This window comes from Capra hircus, chromosome 5, assembly GCF_001704415.2.
Source record: "Capra hircus breed San Clemente chromosome 5, ASM170441v1, whole genome shotgun sequence".
Lineage (NCBI taxonomy): Eukaryota > Metazoa > Chordata > Mammalia > Artiodactyla > Bovidae > Capra > Capra hircus.
Window position 1 is genome coordinate 100,033,275 of NC_030812.1, and position 19,568 is coordinate 100,052,842.

At 42.3% G+C, this 19,568-nt stretch overlaps 1 protein-coding gene across 1 annotated transcript; it reads right to left on the minus strand.

The window, feature by feature from the left end:
* Window positions 14,350–18,750, minus strand: AICDA (activation induced cytidine deaminase). Its single transcript, XM_018049116.1, has 4 exons — window positions 18,605–18,750; window positions 15,650–15,923; window positions 15,267–15,382; window positions 14,350–14,449 (listed from the first exon to the last, which is right to left on the minus strand). The coding sequence occupies exons 1-4, from the start codon at window positions 18,743–18,745 to the stop codon at window positions 14,396–14,398; spliced, it is 585 nt and encodes a 194-aa protein (XP_017904605.1). The 5' UTR covers window positions 18,746–18,750; the 3' UTR covers window positions 14,350–14,395.

A 19,568-nucleotide genomic window follows, 5' to 3' on the forward strand; every position in this document is an offset into this window, starting at 1 on the left:
ATGCTTTTTCTACTAAATAAACTTTAGAATAATTTTGTAGGAGTTCTTAAAGAGCCAGCAGAATTTTCAAAATGTCACTTAACTGCCAGATAAAAAAGGTAGCCCTTCTTCTATGCTCCAATTACGTGTTAACCTCATGGATCCAGTTTTTCCCAGTCAGGTTTCTGGAAATACTAGTGTAGACTCATTTTTCTATTTCTTTCTTTAAAAAATTTTTTTCTATAGCTGTCCAACTTGGCATGTGGGCTTTAATTTCCCTGACAGGGATGAAACCTGTGCCCCCTGCATTGGGAGCACAGAGTCTTACTACTGGACCACCAGGGAAGTCCCTCAGTATTCTTTTCTTTATCTTTTTTCGCTCAACTCCTTTGTAGGCCTTTGCTAAGGCCACCAATGGGCTCTCTTCAATATTTAACTTCCTTTACCTATTTGCATTGTTCATATGTTTGACCACATTATACTTGGAACTCTTCGATATGCAAGACCTATTCTCTCCTGGTTCCCTTCTTCCCAGCTTTCTTCTCAGGCATTCCTTACTTTGTCCACCACTGAATTATTAATGTTTTATAAGATTATCAGCTCTCATTCATTCATTCATTCACTTATTCAATAGATTGAGTAAAACCAATTTGGTAATCAGTTCAGTTCAGTTGCTTAGTCATGTCCGCATGGACTACAGTACCTCAGGCTTCCATGTTCATCACCAACTCCACCAACTTGCTCAAACTCATATCAGTTGAGTCGGTGATGCCATCCAACCATCTCATCCTCTGTCGTCCCCTTTTCCTCCCACCTTCAATCATCACCAGCATCAGGGTCTTTCCAAATGAGTCAGTTCTGCCCATCAGGTAGCCAAAGTATTGGAGTTTCAGCTTCAACATCAGTCCTTCCAATGACTATTCAGGACTGATTTCCTTTAGGATGGACTGGTTAGATTTCCTTGCCATCCAAGGGACTCTCAAGAGTCTTCTCCAACACCACAGTTAAAAAGCATCAATTCTTTGACACTCAGCTTTCTTTATAGTCCAACTCTCACATCCATACCTGACTACTGGAAAAACCATAGCCTTGACTAGACGAACCTTTGTTGGCAAAGTAATGTCTCTGCTTTTTAATATGCTGTATAGCAGTAAATGGGCTTCCCTTGTGGCTCAGTTGGTAAAGAATCTGCCTACAATGTGGGAGACATGGGTTTGATCCCTAGGTTGGGAAGATCCCCTGGAGAAGGGAAAGGCTACCCACTCCAATATTCTGGCCTGGAGAATTCCATGGGGCCGCAAAGAGTTGGACATGACTGAGAGACTTTCACTTTTTCACTTATATAGCAGTAAATAAAACAGACCCTGTCTTTGCTTTCACAGTGATCAAACATTAGATTTCCCACACTATATCAACACACTTCCTGGGACATCTCATCCATTTCTGTGGCTTCAACTACACCTATAATCAGAAAGTGAAGTTGCTTAGTCGTGTCTGACTCTTTGCAACCCCGTGGACTGTAGCCCACCAAGCTCCTCCATCCATGGGATTCTCCAGGCAAGAATACTGGAGTGGGTTGCCATTTCCTTCTCCAGGGGATCTTCCCGACCCAGGGATCGAACCCAGATCTCCTGCATTGCAGGCAGATGCTGTAACCTCTGAGCCACCAGGAAAGCCCCTAATAATCAGAAGTGATCATCATAATATATTAACAATGAAATCATGCATACACCAACTAAATCAGAACAGAGTATCAACCAATCAGACTGTCTGCTTGTACGCTGTTGGAGTAGCTGAATATCAGCTCAACCTTTAATATGTAAATATGATTATACGGTGTCTGGTAGTAACAGGACAGATTGGAAGCTCCAGACCACTCAAATTCCAGCTGCATGACCTGGGGCAAATAACTTCACCTATTAGTGCTTCAGTTCCCTCTCCTATAAAATGAGATAATGTAGCTACATCACAGGGTGGTTATATGAGTCATACAATATAATACGTGTAAAGCATTTAGAACAGCCTGGAATATAATAAGCACTCAATAAATGATAGTTATTATTATTTATTATTTCACAACTATGTTTCCTTTTTTTTTCCCAATAATTTACTTATTTATTTTTGGCTGTGCTGGGTCTTCATTTCTTCGAGGGCTTTCTCTCGTTGTGGTAAGCGGGGGCTACTCTAGTTGGGGTGCATGGGCTTTTCATTGCAGTGACTTCCCTTGTTGTGCAGCACAGGCTCTACAAAGTGCAGACTTCAGTAGCTGTGATTCCCACAAAGCCTCAGTAGCTGTGGCGCACAGGCTTCATTGACCCATGGCAGGTGGGATCTTCCTGGATGAGGGAACGAACCCATGTGTCCTGCATCGGCAGGCAGATTCTATACCACTGAGCCACCAGGGAAGTCCAGAGTCATTTTATTTTGTAGTAAAATACTTATGAAATGTCATCTTTGTGTGAACCAATGTGAAAACATTTCATTAGGAATCGGAACTTTCCTAGTTAGGAAAAAAAGTGTGGGAGTTTGTAATCCAAGATTTTATTCTCTCTTTGACTGATTCTGTGGTTTTTAGACCCTAGTTCAACTTCACCAATTTTCATGAAGGCCTTTGCAAATCTGTAGCTCACTGATTTTTATATGCTTTATCCCTCTTGGCTTAATTTCAGATTAACATCTATGATAAAGGGTACATGAAGCCCCCTTGGGATTTAAAATTAGAAGGAAAAAGAAACCAAACTGTGTGGACCATGGCAGCTTTAAAACCCTAGGGGCAGAATTTATTTGATTAACCCCCAGAGGTGGTTATTTGTACTGGGTAGGTTTCATGATCCAAAGATTAGGACAGCTTGTTAAGCATCAAGCTAGCCAGCCTTTCTGCCTGTCTTCCTGATGGCCTGTGACTTCACAGACATGTTCTGTCCAGAGCTGGGTCTCCCTGCAGCAAGCTCTTCCAACCCTGAAGATCATACTTTTTCTGGCCTCTCAGTCAAGATTTGGGATAACGCCTGAACCCCAGGACACTTCATTATCTCTTTTTGACTCCCATAAACTCTTATCTTCACTTTATAGAGTGTACGCTCTGTTCTTGCCAGAGTTCTGACTTGTTATGAAGACAATCGGAAATATATATATATATATATTTTAACTTATTTTACGTTAGAGTATAGTCGATTAACAATGTTGTGATAGTTTCAGGTGGACAGTAAAGGGACTCAGCCATACATATCCACGTATACTTTCTCCTCCCCCACCATACTCCCCTCTCATCCAGGCTGCCACATAGCACTGAGTAGAGTTCCCTGGGCTATACAGTATGTCCTTGTTGCTTATCCATTTTATTATTATTTTAAAATATTTTTAAAATTTATTTGGCTTTTCCAGACTTAGTTTTGGTATTCAGGACCTTTAGCTGTGGCTTGCAGACTCTTAGCTGTTGCATGCTGGATCTTATTTGCGGTATGTGTGATCTAGTTCCCTGACCCCTGTCCCCTGCATTTGGAGCGTGGGGTCTTTACCACAGGACCACCAGAGAAGTCCCTGTCCATTTTAAATATATCAGTGTGTACATGTCGATCCCATACTCCCTAACTGTCCCTTTCCTCTATCCTCCCCTAGTGGAAATACATTCTTGCTCTTCCTAGATTTTGTAGGCATTGGCAATATTTGTGATTGTATTTGTGGACCGGCATATGAATGCATGAATTAGAGAGTTGTGGGTTACACAGCCAGGAATCCACAGATAGCCCCTGTCAGCTTGGACACCTGTGTGGAATGGAAACTGGGGACAATTTTTGTGTACCTAGCTCTGCAGGGCCAGCAGGAAAACCAGGATACCATACTGCAGGGCGACTACTCAGAACCTGTCTTTAGGTCACATGACCTTCCCACACTGCCAAGTGTTAGAGATGGCCAAGGTGTCAAGAAAAAAATACTTCCTCCAAGCATCTACTCTATTTTTTTTTTTTTTTTTTTACTTGAGGCTAGATGTGGGTTTCTGAGCTAGAAGATCCAGGAAGGATGTTTATGAATAGAGAAAAATTGTTGAAGATGAGACTCTAAAGAGTTTATTAACTTTATCACCTTTAGTAACTTAAAAGAAAAGAGAAAAAAAGGGAGGGATGGGCTTCCACTTTGGACTGGAGAGAGCAGGGCATCAAGAACCCCCGCAACCCCCCCCCCCAAAAAAAGCAGAAATCAACACAATTCTGTAAAGCAATTATTCTTCAATTAAAAAACGAATAAATTTGAAAAAAGAAGCAAACCAGTCAGTATCTCTTGATTGAATTTTCTCTTGATAACTGATGCTTTCTTTCACTTTATGCTACAACTTAATATAAAAAAACCTGGTAAGTGGTGTGGAACTCTTCCTGGGTTTATGATAGTACACTGTGCTATGAGCAAGCTGGAAGGATAAAACCACACTTGCTGTAGATAATATACTCTTGGTAGAGAAGGGAATTATTCTACCGGTTTTCTGTGAAGGCAAGGTTGGTGCGTCAGTCATGTTCTCTGGCAGATAAATGGCAGGGGTATTCGCCCAAGTTCTAACTAGTCATGACTGAGAGAACTCAAGAGGACTTTCCCAGTGGTCCAGTGGTTATAACTTCACACTGCCAATGTAAGGTGTGTTGGTTGATTCTCCGTAGGGGAGCTAAGATCCCACATGCCATGTGGCCTGGCCAAAAGATTTTTAAAACGAGAGAGAGGACTCAGACAGTGCTTTCTAAACTGGTGCTATCAAAAGGGAGCTGTATGCGAGATTATATAGCCAGGTTAGCAATGGAGGTAAGATAATTCAGAGTCTTTTGGGGAGGAGTCACGCCAAAGGGCATGCAGGATCTTAGTTTCCTAATCAGGGGATGAACCCATGCCCCTGCAGCAGAAGCAAGGTGTTCTAATTACTGGTTAGCCAAAGATTTCCTAGAGTCTTAAAGTAATATGGAAAATTACCCTGCGTCTTCCTGAATCCCCAAATCCTTAAATATGGAAATGTGTTTATAATTTTCTAGCTGTATATCAAATCAAATTTCCATGGAGGGTCACATGTTTCCTAAGAATGTTCTCATTCTACAAGGTAGTAAATTCTTCAGCCTTAAGTAAAGTTTTCTGTATTACCTCAAGGCATTTTCCCCCCCAAAAGAAACAGAAGTTATCCTCTATACAATGCATAAGAAATAATAAAGCCATGTTGAAATGTAGATTCTAGGTTGTCAGTTTATTTTACACCAGCCTTAGAGGTCATGCACATACAAAATAAAAAGTAGTGTATATTATAACAATTTAGTCTCCTAGGGAAATACTAAAACCATACAGAAGTAGAAACATTTTTCCTTTCTATCTGGATTCTTTGGCTGGTGTAATTAATTAGCACAAGACAGAGTAACCAGAGGAAAACAGTTTTCATTTTGTGTATACAGGAGCCCCATAGAAATATGAGATTTAAAGAACTAACCAAAGCATAGAGCTTCTGTATAATTTAGGCAAAGAAACAATGGGTTGTGAAGAATTGACTGGATAAAAGGGGTTTGGGCTTGCTATAGTATGCAGATGAAGAAGTAACAAGATTTGCTTACGCACCCTTCTTGGCTCTCAATTTCTTGTCTCTACTGGCTCAGTGACAAGAATCTGCCTACCAAGCAGAAGACTTGGGGTTCTATCTATCCCTGGGTTGGGAAGATCTCCTGAAGAAGGAAATGGCAACCCACTCTAGTATTCTGGCCTGGAAAAATCTCATGGACAGCCCATCCCTGGTGGGATACCCAAATGACTTAGCAACTAAACAACAACAAGAAAACAAGGAGGGTACCTTTTGCTTAGAGGTTTAGCTCTAATTTAGGTAGACAAGGGAGGGTCAGAGTGTTTTTGTTCCAATTTTACCATCTTTCAGAAAACTAGAAACACTCTTATGGGTTAAAGGGAATCAGTTCAGTTCAGTCACATCCAACTCTTTGCGATCCCATGAACTACAGCATGCCAGGCCTCCCTGTCCATCACCAACTCCCAGAGTTTACTCAGACTTATGTTCATTGAGTAGATGATGCCATCCAACCATCTCATCCTCTGTTGTCCCCTTCTCCTCCTGCCTTCAATCATTCCCAGCATCAGGGTCTTTTCAAATGAGTCAGTTCTTCGCATCAGGTGTCCAAAGTATTGGAGCTTCAGCTTCAATATCAGTCCTTCCAATGACTATTCAGGATTGATTTCCTTTAGGATGGACTGGTTGGATCTCTTTGCAGTCCAAGGGACTCTCAAGAGTCTTTTCCAACACCACAGTTCAGTGTATTATGTATGACTTGGGTGGGGGGTAAAGGCACCAACTGGATGCATACAAGGCCTTGAGGGAATGAGTCAAGGAGATAGCTAAATGTTATCTTAAGACCTATAAGCCTGAGGCAGTCCTTCCTGGAGGGGTGCAAGTGTTTAATATCTTTTTTTTTCTGTTTTATATTCCTTTGTGAGATGATCATTCAAGTGCAGCCATGAGGAGACACAGTAAAGTTTATTATCGGCACAGATCTTAATGATAAGGAGGCACAGTATGCCACACAGGGTCACAGGGAAGAACAGAGTGGTCAGGAGACACAAGACAGGAAGGACAGGTTTAGATCAGAACCATTATTGGTGTTTCCAGGAGGAAAGGCCAGAAGACGTGAGTTCGATCCCTGGGTTGGGGAGATCCCCTGGAAAAGGAAATGGCAACCCACTCCAGTCTTTTTGCCTGGAAAATCCCATGGACAATGGAACCTGGCAGGCTATAATCCATGGGGTCGAAAAAGGGTCGGACACGACTTAGCAGCTAAACAACAAAGAGGAAGGACAAGGCAGTGCAGGGTAAGCAAGTTAAGACTGGTGAGTTTGAATTAATTTCACTGGGTTCTAACCTATGGTGTGTTAGTTCCTCAGTTGTGTCCGACTCTTTGTGACTCCATGGCTCACCAGGCTCCTCTGTCTGTGGGATTTCCCACTGGAAAATACTGAAGTGGTTTGTTATTTCTTTCTCCAGGGGATCTTCCTGACTCAGGGATCTAACCCTGGTGTCTTGCATAGCAGGTAAATTCTTTACCGTCTGAGCCACCAGAGCTACTATAGGGATGGTCGATAGTTGCCTGCTACCTGACCCTGGGATGATTCAGAGAGATGAATAAAGCTGTTTGTCAAGAATCAAAACTGAAACTGGCAAGAAATAAGGGTGTTTTTTGAGCAAGGGTTGGTTGGGACTTCAAATGGTTGCATCTTTACAAGGAACGACCTTGAGACCATAAGCGTGCAGTTGGCAGCGGACATTATTTTCAGATTGGTTAGTAGTGTCCCTGAGTTTGATACAGTTCAGAAAGTTCAAGTTCTCAGTCATGGAAGAACATGTCCGAAACTACATCCACAATGGCTACCCAGTTCCATTTTGAATGCCTGAACCACACTGACGCCATTTTGAGTTTTAAATGAATTCTTTTCTCTAATGGTTAAGGTAGATGTTCAATACATATTTAAATGACCACACAGCAGGTTGTACTAATTAGCGTACACTTACAACAGGTAGTAAGCCAGGATGACTTAGGCATATCTCAGTACCGTAGGAGTTCTTCATTCATCGTCAACTATAATTTCTACAGCTGATTAGCAAAAGATAGGTTCTACTTCTAGAAGTCACATCCCTTTTATGAAGGACATAATTATTTCCTGTTTGAAAAAATCCTTTCAGATATTCTTTATAGCCTGCGGGTTTAAAAATTAAATCCCTCAACTTAATAAAGGGTTTTTCATGATCAGCCCCGTGCTGCCCCACCCTCTAGACTCCTCTTCTACAGCTGCACCTCCTTAAATGTTACCCTAACCTCTCCATCTTCAAAATGCTATTCTCTCTGCCAAATGTATCATTAGCTCTTCTCACTTCTAATTTTTCATTTAAACGAGGGCTGGGATGCAGAATGAGGGGAATTTTTGGAATGTTAGCTGTGTTTTCTATTTTTTTAATGGCATGTGCAATTTCCCCAACCAGGGATCCAACCCATGTCCCCCTATAGTGAAAGCATGGAGTCTTAACCACTGGACCACTAGGAAAATCCTTGTTTTATTTCTTTAAACATTTTGAAATTTTTACTTCCTTATTTCTATTTTTGGCTGCATCGGATCTTAGTTTCAGTACCTGGGACTCCTTCATGGTGCACAGGCTTAGTTGCCCAGTGGCATGTGGGATCTTAGTCCCCCCGCCAGGGATCGAACCCTGCATTGGAAGGTGGATTCTTTACCACTGGAACCTCAGGAAAGTCCCTTGTGTTTACTTCTTGATTGTGCTATTTGTCAGATGTTTATGAAAATTCTCAAACTGTTGCTTAGGATTCTGGCACTTTTCTCTACATAAAACTTTATTTCAAAAATTATTTAAGGACTAAGAATAAAAAATAGAGGGACTTCCCTGGCAGTCCAGTGGTTAAGACTCCATGCTTCTGCTGCAGGGGGCATGAGTTTCATCCCTGATAGGTGAACCAAGACTACAACAAAAGAAGAGAAGATTGGAGAGTCTATGATGATCTGAGGTAATATGGAGCAGGAACTTTCAGAAGAAGACAGCAAGTAATGGAGGCGAACAGAGGGAACCCTTGTTGTTCAGTCGCCCGTTCGTGTATGACTCTTTGTGATCCCATGGACTGCAGCATGTCAGGCCTCCCTGTCCCTCACCATCTCTCAAAATTTGCCCAAGTTCATGTCCATTGCATCCATGATGCCATCCAGCCATCTCATCCTCTGACACTCTCTGCTCCTTCTGCCTTCTACCCTTAGGGAGAAAAAAGACACTGAGAGAGACAGAAGCCATGTGGTCCCTGAAAAAGCCAGGAAATGTAGCTAGTCACTAGAACCTCTTCGTGGTTTAGTCACTAAGTCGTGTCCGACTCTTGCAGCCCCATGGACTGTAGCCCACCAGGCTCCTCTGTCCATGGGATTTTCCAGGCAAGAATACTGGAGTAGATTGCCATTTCCTTCTCCAGAGGATCTTCCCAACCCAGGGATCATACCCAGGTCTCCTGCATTGCAGGAAGATTCTTTACCGACTGAGCTATCAGGGAAGCCCAATCTCTTAGTCACTAGCAAAACCATCTCACTTTTCCAGTCTACATGTAACTGTAAAACAAATCTGCTTTTTATGAGTAGATTGAGTTAGTCTCTGCTATCTGCAACGAAACGAGCTATACTAAGGAAATGGCAACCCACCCCCGTACTCTTGCCTGGAAAATTCCATGGACGGAGGAGCCTGGTAGGCTACAGTCCATGGGGCCGCAAGAGTCGGACACGACTTAGTGACTAAACCATGACTAAACCAAGACAAGTATGGAGCTTCGCTGGGTCAGTAATATGAAGCAGTTAGTACCATGACAAAGTATAATCTCAATCAAATGTTAACTCTCTGTGATATGTGGGTTGTTTTCTTTTTTAATTTTACTTTGGTTTTTTTGTTACTGCTGTTTGGTTCCTTACATATACATTCTGTTTTATGGGTCAGTTTAGTGAAGCCCCAGATATTCAGTCAAACACTGATCTGGGTGTTGTTGGGTATTTTGTAGATAAGAAGTCAGTAATCCCTAAGTCGGAATTCCAGTGATTAGGACTCTGCTTCCACTGCAGGAGTCACAGGGTTCAATCCCCGGTAGGGGAACAAAGATCCTGAATGCCCTGCAGCACTGCCAAAAAGAAAATGCTTGATTGTATTTTCTATAATCTGAGTGAGCCTTATTCAGTTAGTAAGGATTTAAGAACAGAACTGAGAGGCTTCCAGGGAGATATTTCAGCAGAGGACTGAAGCTTCTGCCTTAAAGTTCTCACCAGCCCTTCGTGCCACCCTGTACTGCAGATTTCAGACTCTGTGCCAGCTCCTACATTCGTGTGAGTCAACTCCTTAATGTATATCTTTTTTGTTTGTTTTATTTTTTTTTCTTGTAAACTTTTTATTTTGCATTGGGGTATAGCCAATTAACAAACAAATGTTGTGATAGCTTCAGGTGAACAGAGAAAGGACTCAACCATACATATACATCCATCCATTCTCCAAACTCTGCTCCCATCCAGGGACATAACATGGAGTAGAGTTCCATTTGCTATAATATATATATCTTTCTCTGGTTCTCTTTCTCTGATGGAACCCTGACTCCCTTTCCTGCACATTGTCTGGCCTTTAAAGTGTTTCATAAATCATTGGTAAACAAAGTTTCTAGACATGTTCTCACCTATGCACTTGAATCTTCTCAACCCCTGAAATTAGTGGAATAGTCTGTATGTCAGTAAATAAACATTGGAGAATAGAAAACAAGCATTCCTGTTGAGTCCTGTTTTCAATGGTATTTTTCTAAAATTTTAACTATTAAAAACTTATGCTTTTTTTTTGGTGGAACTGTATGGAGTAAAAAGCATTAAGTTCCCTTTCCCCTACTTTCTTTCTCCCATCCTATTTTTCTCTCTGGAGATAACCCCAGATGAGTTTGGATTTTATCTGTTCAGTCTGTAGTGGCTAAGTGCTATGTGTATCTTTAGGTGTCTGCTGCTCAGCTGGCAGTGTGTCCAGCTCTCTGTGACCTCCTACACTGCTTCCCAGGTGGCTCAGTGGTAAAGAGTTCACCTGCCAATGCAGGAGACTCAGGAGACTTGGGTGTGATCCCTGGGTCAGGAAGATCCCCTGGAGGAGGAAGTGAAAACCCACTCCAGTATTTTTACCTGGGAACTCCCATGGACAGAAGAGCCTGGTGGGCTGCAGTCCCACTGTGCTTGTGCTCAGTCATGTCTGACTCTTTGTGACCCCACAGACTGGGTGAGTTGCCATTTCCTGTCTCCAGGGGATCTTCCTGACTCAGGGACCGAAACTGTCTCCTGTATCTCCTGCATTGTCAGGCAGCTTCTTTACCACTAGCGCCACCTGGGAGGCCTGAAGAGGAGAGGGGCCCTGAAATACAGGGTGGTTAGTTTTCATGGCCTGAGTAGTTTCCTCAGCTGATAAGTGGGAGGAACATTCAAACCAGCTTGGAGGAGGGGTGGGGATTTTTCAGAATGGGGCCACCACCCACTTTTGGGCCTTTTTGTCCCTGAACTATCCTGGCCCCTGTGGGTGTGTCATTTAAAGGATAATGAATTATAATTAGTGTTTAATGAGACTCAAGATCTACTGAAAGTTGAACCTAGTTGGTTCTAAGCAATTTATGTTAATGGTTGTGCCCTGCCCCCTTCCTTCTGGTCTCCAAATCTATTTTTAGTTCAAGATAATATGCATTCAAATATAATATAAAGAATCCTACATTAAATGTTGGCATTTCAGCTGAAAGTTTGAAGAGAATTTGAACTCTGGATTTATCTGTTTTGGAAGTGGACTTATACAATACTTGGTATTTTATATCTGGCTTCTTTAATTTAGCGCAGTGTTTTGAAGGATATGCTGTAGGATGTGTGTGTGTGTGTGTGTGTGTGTGTGTGTGTGTGTGTCTTGTCACTGTCATTCTGACTCTTTTCGGCCCCATGAGCTGTAGCTGGTCAGGCTCCTCTGTCCATGAGATTCTCCAGGCAAGAATACTGGAGTGGGTTGCCATGCCCCTCCAGAGGGATCTTCCCAACACAGGGATCAAACCCAAGTCTTCCACATTGCAGGCGTATTCTTTACCTTCTGAGCCACCAAGGAAGCCCAAGAATACTGGAGTGGGTAGCCTATCCGTTCTCCAGGGGATCTTTCTGACCTGGGACTCAAACCCGGGTCTCCTGCATTGCAGGGGGATTCTTTATCAGCTGAGCTACCAGGGAAGCCCTTCCACTTTTAGGCTACTACCAGTAATGCTGCTAGAATATTCATGTGCAAGTTTTTGTTTGAACCTTTGTTGTTAGTTCTCTTGGGTGTGTGCCAAGGAGTGGACCTGCTGTGTCATACAGTAATTTCGTACTGACTTTTGAGGAACCACCAAACTTTTTAATGTAATTTCATACTGACTTTTGAGGAACTACCAAACTTTTTAATAGTGGTTGCACAATTTTACATTTCCTCTAGCCAATATATGGTTCTAATTTCTCCACATTCTCACCAACAATGGCTATTATTATTTTTTTGGTTTGTTTATACCCATCCTAGTAACTATAAGTGGTATCTCATTGTGGTTTTCATTTGCATTTCCCTCACGATTAAGGATGTCCAGAATCTTTTCATCCGCTTACTAGTGGTCTGTTAATCTTCCTTGGAGAAATGTATTGGCATTTTTTTTTTTTATGGAGCTGCACAGCAGGTGGGATCTTAGTTCCCAACTGGGGATGGAACCCAAACCCCCTGCATTGGGAGCACTGAGTCTTAACCACTGGACTGCCCAGAAGTCCCTAAATTAGGTTGTCTATATTCTGGATACTAGACTCTTATCAGATAATATCTGTAAATAATTTCCTCAGTCTGTGAGTTTGAAACCGAATCCTCATAAAACAGAGTTCCTCTGCTGAGTTTATGATTAACATCTCTATCTAAAACTTCCACTCCCGTTCCCCTCAGGATTGAGTCCTATCAAAAGGAGGACTGAAAAGGACATGCCCAGGAAAGGCCCTGCTGGGTTCCGTTTCTTATTTGTAGAAAAAGTCTTTAGTATCTTAGGCCTTCCCTGAGTTCTGAAGAGCAGACTTATGCAGGTACGGATTAGGAACTTTCTTAGATTTAGGTATTTGATAAACTTTGAATTAATTTGTGTGTGTGTGATCCACATTCAGTCTTTTGTCGATGGATATCCACTTGTCCCAGCATCATTTGCTGAGAATACTGTTCTTTCTCTACTGAATGGTCCCAGCGCCCTTGTAAGAACTCAGTTGAACATAGACGTGTGCACTTATTCTTGGACTCTGTTCCATCATACGGACTTTGTGTAGTTTAACTTTTTAAAAATCACCTTTGGAATTACTTTAGTAATCTCCAAATCTCCAAAATTATCATTTATTCAGCTGATTGAGCCAGAATCAAATTTGCTGTGGGAAAAATTTACTAAAAAAAATCAAGAAAATGGATTTCATAGCAATGTTAATACAGTGTTAGACTGTGTTACAATTATATGGTTTACTATTAGCATTTCCAAAGGTATAAATGTATGAGACATTACAAATCCATTTTAACAAATCAAAAAGGGAAATTATGATAAAAATGAGACACTGCATACCATAAACATATAACATGAATACATGAATAAGGATGTTTAATATTTAATTATTTCACAAATTATGTACAATAAGAGTAAAACAGTACAATTATGCATTCAAGTTTTTTTCTTTTCTTGCTTTCAGCTTTTCCTATAGATCTGTTTTTCTGCATTGCAAGGGTTGCTAGGTAATAGTTGTGTTATGGTCATTCTGAATATTTTTCTCACAGTCCATGATAGTTATTAGGAACAAATAATCAGTTTGTGCTGTGGTGGATCATTCCATTTTAATGGATAAAACACTATTTCCTTGCAATGCTCTGTCGTCCTTCTCTCTCAAATACTGTCTTCTGTCACAGTCTCTTATATTGTCACATCTTTGAGGGAAAGGACCCATACATGCAAAAAAAAAAGGGAAAAATCTTGACCTGGTTGACTTTCCTGAGGTTCAGAGAGAATGGACTTTTTTTCTTTTCTCAACATTCAAGCAACTTCCTTCCAAGCGTTCACTAGTGGGAAACGTGTGCTTGCACAACTAAGATTCTAAAAGGATCTTTTTGCCGATTTTTACCTGAGGTATTAACTCACTTGTAGCATGTCTTTTTCACAGCCCTCAAATTCATTTTAAGCTCCTTTATTATACAACATCCTAACGGTGATCATGCATATTTCGTGCCAAAAAAAAATTAGTATGTACAAACATTAAAATCAGGCTTCAGACAATTAAACACAGAACACATGCTTGGATATTAATGCTTTGAATAGACAGCTTGGGGTTGCAGTCACCCAGGTTCTCTCATTAGGTTCTGTGGATCACAGGGTGGCAAGTTTGTTCACTTGAAAGTGAACCCAAAGAAAAAGAGTAGAAAAATCTATTGTTAATACCATTGAAAACGCAGAACAAGAATCAAATAATTAAAAATACTGGTCATAAAACCTCTGATCCTCTCACCATGCTCCTCAGCATTAACCTCTTGCTTTCTCTCTGCTTAAAAGTCAAGAGTACTGACACTTAGGGGTTCAGGCCTTGCAGTTCTGCCATTTCCCAGTAGGGGGCGATGTTACATTGAAAAACTGAACCAGTTTTTTTGGCATTAACCCTGGTGGGTCTGTGTTCCTTCTCTTTTCAAGACATTTTTTTTTTTTAAGTCCTCTATAAATACTTTTTTAAAAAAACTCAAAGAAAGTGAGAGTTGAAGAACAGTAGAATTCTTCAAAGATAGTTCTTTTACCCACTATCTTCACAGATACTTCTTTGTATGTGACATTCTTGAAGGTTGGTATCAAAGTCCCAAAGTACGAAATGCATCCCGCAAGTCATCAACCTCATAGAGTGGCTGTGGAGAAAGACAGTGGGTGCCTTTGTAATTTTTGTGTTAATTTTTTTTTTTTTTTAATTTGTATCTTTTGGTTGCACTGCATCTGGGATCTTAGCTCCCCGACCAGGGGTTGAACCCATGTCCCCTGCCCCAGAAGCTCAGAGTCTTAACCACTGGACCACCAGGGACATTCCCATTAGTATTTTTGAAGAAAAGAAAGGGAGAGGGAGAGGAAAGAGAAAGAGAGGAAGAAATTTTACCAGGAGTAAAATGGATTCTGAGGAGAGTCTAAGTTAAAGATGTGAGTGAGGAAAGAGAAGGGAGGGGATTAGGATGGGGAAGGGTGGAAGGGAAAGGAATTTTACTAGAAGGCTAGTGATTGTGCTAAGTCGTGTCTGACTCTTTGTGACCCCATGGACTGTAGCCCACCAGGCTCCTTTGTCCGTGGGATTTCCCAGCAAGAATACTGGAGTGGGTTGCCATGCCCTCCTCCAGGGGAATCTTCCCAACCCAGGGATCGAACCTGAGTCTTTTTTGTCGTCTGGATTGGCGGGCATGTTCTTTACCATTAGCGCCACCTGGGAAACCCCAGAGGGCTAGTAGAGGGCTTTGAATTGTGAAATATTAGAGCAAACTCAGTTGTAGGAGAAATGACAACAAAAACAGATGAGAAAGTTTTCATCATAGGAAAAATGAGAAGAGAATGATAAACACACACACAAACACACATGCGGAAATGTAGAAAATATAAGAAAAGGAAAGATAAGTAGTGCCAGGGATAGATAACTTTGGAGAGAGAAAGAAAATGAGAAGCAAAGAAAGCCCCCTCACTTACCAAAAGGATGCGTCGAAGCTGTCTAGACAGACGAACCGAATTTTCATGCAGTCCCTCCCAGGCTTTGAAAGTTCTTTCACGATTTTCCACAAAAGTATTCCAGCAATAAAAATAATCTATTTGAAAATTTAAAAAGGAGAGAGGAGGGGATGGGTCAGAGCTCAAATCATGAGGAAAGAAAGAAAATCCTGCCACCCCTCCCCCAAAGTCTTGGGCCCACCGATTCTTTTCCTCCAATTCTCCTTGATACCTTTTGGCGCCAGAGGCGAGTTAGGGCTTCGGGGGCGATTCTGCCCCCCTCTCCCCTATTTCTCACCCTGGCTTTTCCCAATCTGAACGGCCAGTCCTGCTCTGCAGAGCCGGGCCGAAAGGTCCCCGCGCACCTTTGAAAGTCATGATGGCGATCTGGACTCCAGCGCGGTGCAGCTGCCGCAGCCCCTCTGGCTCGTTCTTGCGCTCCTTGTCGCAGAAGTAGAGGCGCGCCGTGAAGATCCGCAGGCTCAGGTTGGGGTACCCCCGCAGGAAGTCGGCCACGTGCCGCGCACAGTCGTAGCAGGGGCTCCAAGACGTGAACCAGGTGACGCGGTAGCACCGCCCAGGGTCCAGATCCCAGTCAGAGATGTAGCGGAGGAAGAGCAACTCCACGTGGCATCCGGCCTGCGGAGAGAGCAGAGACTCAGCTGATGGTGACCGACCTTGACTGTCCTGCTGGTAGCTTCACCGTCATTAGTAATTCGTGTCCCTCCCACCGGTCAGCCTTTTTGGGGTGTCTGTCTTCGGTTTTGTCCTAGATTACAGAAAGGCTAAGCAACTGCCTGAAAGGATACAGTGATCAGCGGTGATCCTAAACTCTGCACTTTTGGCCTTGGGAAGGGGAAAGGGAGCAGATTTTCTGTGCAACAATGGGAGGATGGAATGGGTTGAGTGGGTCAAGTAGCATCACACTATCTCAGATTTAATTTTTGTTTGTGAAGTTGCTTTTCCTTCCTTGGAGAGGAAAGAACATGGCTTGGAAGTGCTGTTGATGTAACCATTGTGAAAATACACTGGACTCCACTACACCAAGTGGAGAATAAAAAGTTAGGGTTAGAAGAGTCTGAGACTGACAAGTGGGTGCTGTAAAAGAGGTAGTAGGCACCGGTTGTGGTCTAAGAACAATTAAATACAGGGGTCCCTTGTTTTATTGTGCTTGGCTATATTGGACTTTGCCGATACTTCGTGTTCCCAAGGTTTGTGGCAACCCTGCCTTCAGCAAGTCCTTTGGTGTCATTTTTCCCAACAGCATCCACTCACTTTGTGTCTCTGTGTCGCAGTTTGTGATTCTTCAAATTTCAAACTTTTCATTATTATGGTTATCTGTAGTCAGTGATCTTTGTTACTAGTATGACTCATCGAAGGCTTAGATGATAGCAATTTTTAGCAGTAAGCTTTAAAATTAAGATATACACTTTTTGTTTTAGATACAATTGTATTGCATACTTAAAAGAACTATAGCACAGTGTAAACATATAACTTTTGTATGTACTAGGGCTTGCTTGGTGGCTCACATGATAAAGAATCTGCCTGCAATGGAGGAGATCCAGGTTTGATCCCTGGATCGGGAAGATCCCCTGGAGAAGGCATGGTAACCCACTCCAGTACTCTTGCCTGGACAAGTCCATGGACTAGAGGAGCCTGGCGGGCTACAGTCCATGGGGTCACAAAGGGTCAGAAAGTACTGAAAAACTAGCACTTTCAGGAAACCCCCAAAGTTGACTCAGTTTATTTCAATATTCTCTATTGCAGTATGCTTTATGGCCATGTTCTGGAATCAAACCTAGAAAATCTCCGAGGTGTGCCTGTAATGAGTTTGCTCTTTGTATAATCCCCCATGATTGTAATAGTAATCACTATAGTGAGATATAGCAAGTCCACTTCATATTGCAGAAAAGTCATTGCTCCCAGAATCTGAAGACCTAGGTTCCGTAAGTCACCCAACTCTTAGATCTTCTGATTCCTCATAAGTTAAATGCAGGTTGTGAAGACTCAGGGAGAGAGAAGGAAAGGAACACAAAAGCTTTCTATATTTAGAATGTGTCTTATCACCAAATAGGGAAAAGATTAGAAGCTAAAACAATTGCAAGTGGGATAATGAACACAATACAAAGAGAGGCCAAGAAAAGTGGAACGTGGTCAGTGTCATTCTACCCAGGGATTCTTCCCTGCGTTTCCACCAAGACCATGCGTCAACTGCATGTTATGTAAACTCTTCTGGATTTTGGTGACGAAGTCTCTTGAAAATGTAATTCTCTGATCTTCTAGGTCTTTTTTTTTTTTTTTTTTTTTTTTTAATGCTAGATACGTTATTGCTCAGTTGGTAAAGAATCTGCCTGCAATGCAGGAGACCTGGTTTCAATCCCTGGGTTGGGAAGATTCCCTGGAAAAGGAAATGGCAAGTATTCTTGTCCACTCCAGTATTCTTGCCTGGAGAATCCTATGGACACAGGAGCCTGGCAGGCTACAGTCCATGGGGTCCCAAGAGTCGGACACAACTGAGCGACTAAACCACCACTGCCGCCATATTATTGAGAAGCAGTTTTTATTATTTATCTATTCATGGCTTCCCTTGTTGCAGAACAGGAGCTCTTGGGTGCGAGGGTTCAGTAGTTGCAGCATGAAAGCTCAGTAGTTGTGGCACGTGGGCTTAGCTGCTCCAGGACATGTGAAATCCTCCTGTGCCAGGGATCGAGCCTGTGTTTCTTATCCACTGTGGCACCAGGGAAACCCTGATCTTCTAGTTTTAATTCATGGCTTCCCTGAATTTTCTGAGGGTCACTATGATGAATGTACTTACTGGCTTATGATCTAGGGGAGCAGGAAGGAATAGAAATCATTTGAAAGATAGAACTGAATCATTAATTTTTCCTAATTCTTCTTCCTTCATTTTTTAAAACTCCAAAGCCACAATTTGTTTTTCCACGTTTACAGTTCAGCTTGAATGAGCTGATAATATTCCCCCAAATAAAAAGTCTCTTTCTTTTGGTTTCTTCCTTAATCTGAAAAGCAATTTGGATGCTGGGGAAAGGAGAGGAAGGTTTGGGGCAGTGATTCTTAGCACTGAAACAAGGTGTGGCCTTGATGTGCCCAGCAGGATTGGGGAGGATGTTAAATGACCGCCTTTGGAACCTGTCTATTGTGGGTGCAGGGACATAGAAAAAAGAAAAGATATCTCAGAAATCTAATCGAGACAAATGAACCAGGCTGAGTAGCATCATCAGCAGGGGGCTATAAAAGTGCCCTCAGTGTAGCTGCTTGGGAAACAGGCATTAATTAATTAATAGCAAGATATTAATTGATACCTTGTTTCGAATGTGCCCGAAGTCCAGTGAGAAGGAGGTGGGACTGTCCCGCCGCTTCACCACGTAGCACAAGTAGGTCTCATGGCGGCCCTTAGCCCAGCGCACGTTTTTGAACTGGTAAATAAACTGTCTCTGCTTCATCAAGAGGCTGTGGGTGAGAGAGGAGGGAGGAGATGCAGCCTTCTTGGCTTTCCATCAGCTTTTAAAGAAAAATTTGTAATACTTGGGCCAAACCAGAGGAGATGCTCTTGCTTCCTTATGCTGGATGCCTAAGACTTACTGAACTTCAGATCCACTACCCCTTTTCATGCTTGTATTTAAGACCAGTTGAGACAGCAAGAACCCCAAAGTGATCCATGCTCACAGGACAGGCTCCTTCCATGGCTGCTTTCTAGATGTTGATAACTTGGATTTATAGATGTAAATCCAGTTTCATCTTTTCAGGTTTTCTCTCCAGTATTAGTCATGTCTGACTCTTTGCTACCCCACAGACTATAGCCCGCCGGGCTTCTCTTGTCTGTGGAGTTCTCCAGGCAAGAATACTGGAGTGGATTGCCATTCCCTTCTCCAGGGAATCTTCCTGACCCAGGGATCGAACTTCTGTTATTTCCTGCATTGGCAGGTGGATTCTTCACCACTGAGCCACCAGGGAGGCCCCAATTTCTACCTAAATGTTCAACACAGATCTCAGATTCTAAGTGGCCAAAACAATATTCCCAAATTGCCCTGTCCTGACCTCCCTCTCCTATCCTACCAACTTGCCATCCCAAGAATACAGTCTAAAAGCTTGGAATCATTCTTGATTCTCCTTCACTCATATTTAATTAATTAATCATCTAAATTTATTGAGTCAAACTTTCCAATATTTCTGGGAGTGTCCCTGCTCTGTTCTCTCGGTTCTTTGCTTCAATCCAAGCCCTAATCTTTCTTTTTATCACATTGTCTTGATCTCTAACTGATCTCT

Bases quoted from the DNA above. Each gene is read 5' to 3' on its own strand.
- AICDA (XM_018049116.1), bottom strand. From the start codon at position 18,745: ATGAAGCAGAGACAGTTTATTTACCAGTTCAAAAACGTGCGCTGGGCT. The intron at 15,924-18,604 runs GTATCAATTAAT...CTCTCTCCGCAG, and splicing joins TCGGGCACATTCGAAACAAG to GCCGGATGCCACGTGGAGTT. The intron at 14,450-15,266 runs GTAAGTGAGGGG...CTTTCTCCACAG, and splicing joins AGCTTCGACGCATCCTTTTG to CCACTCTATGAGGTTGATGA.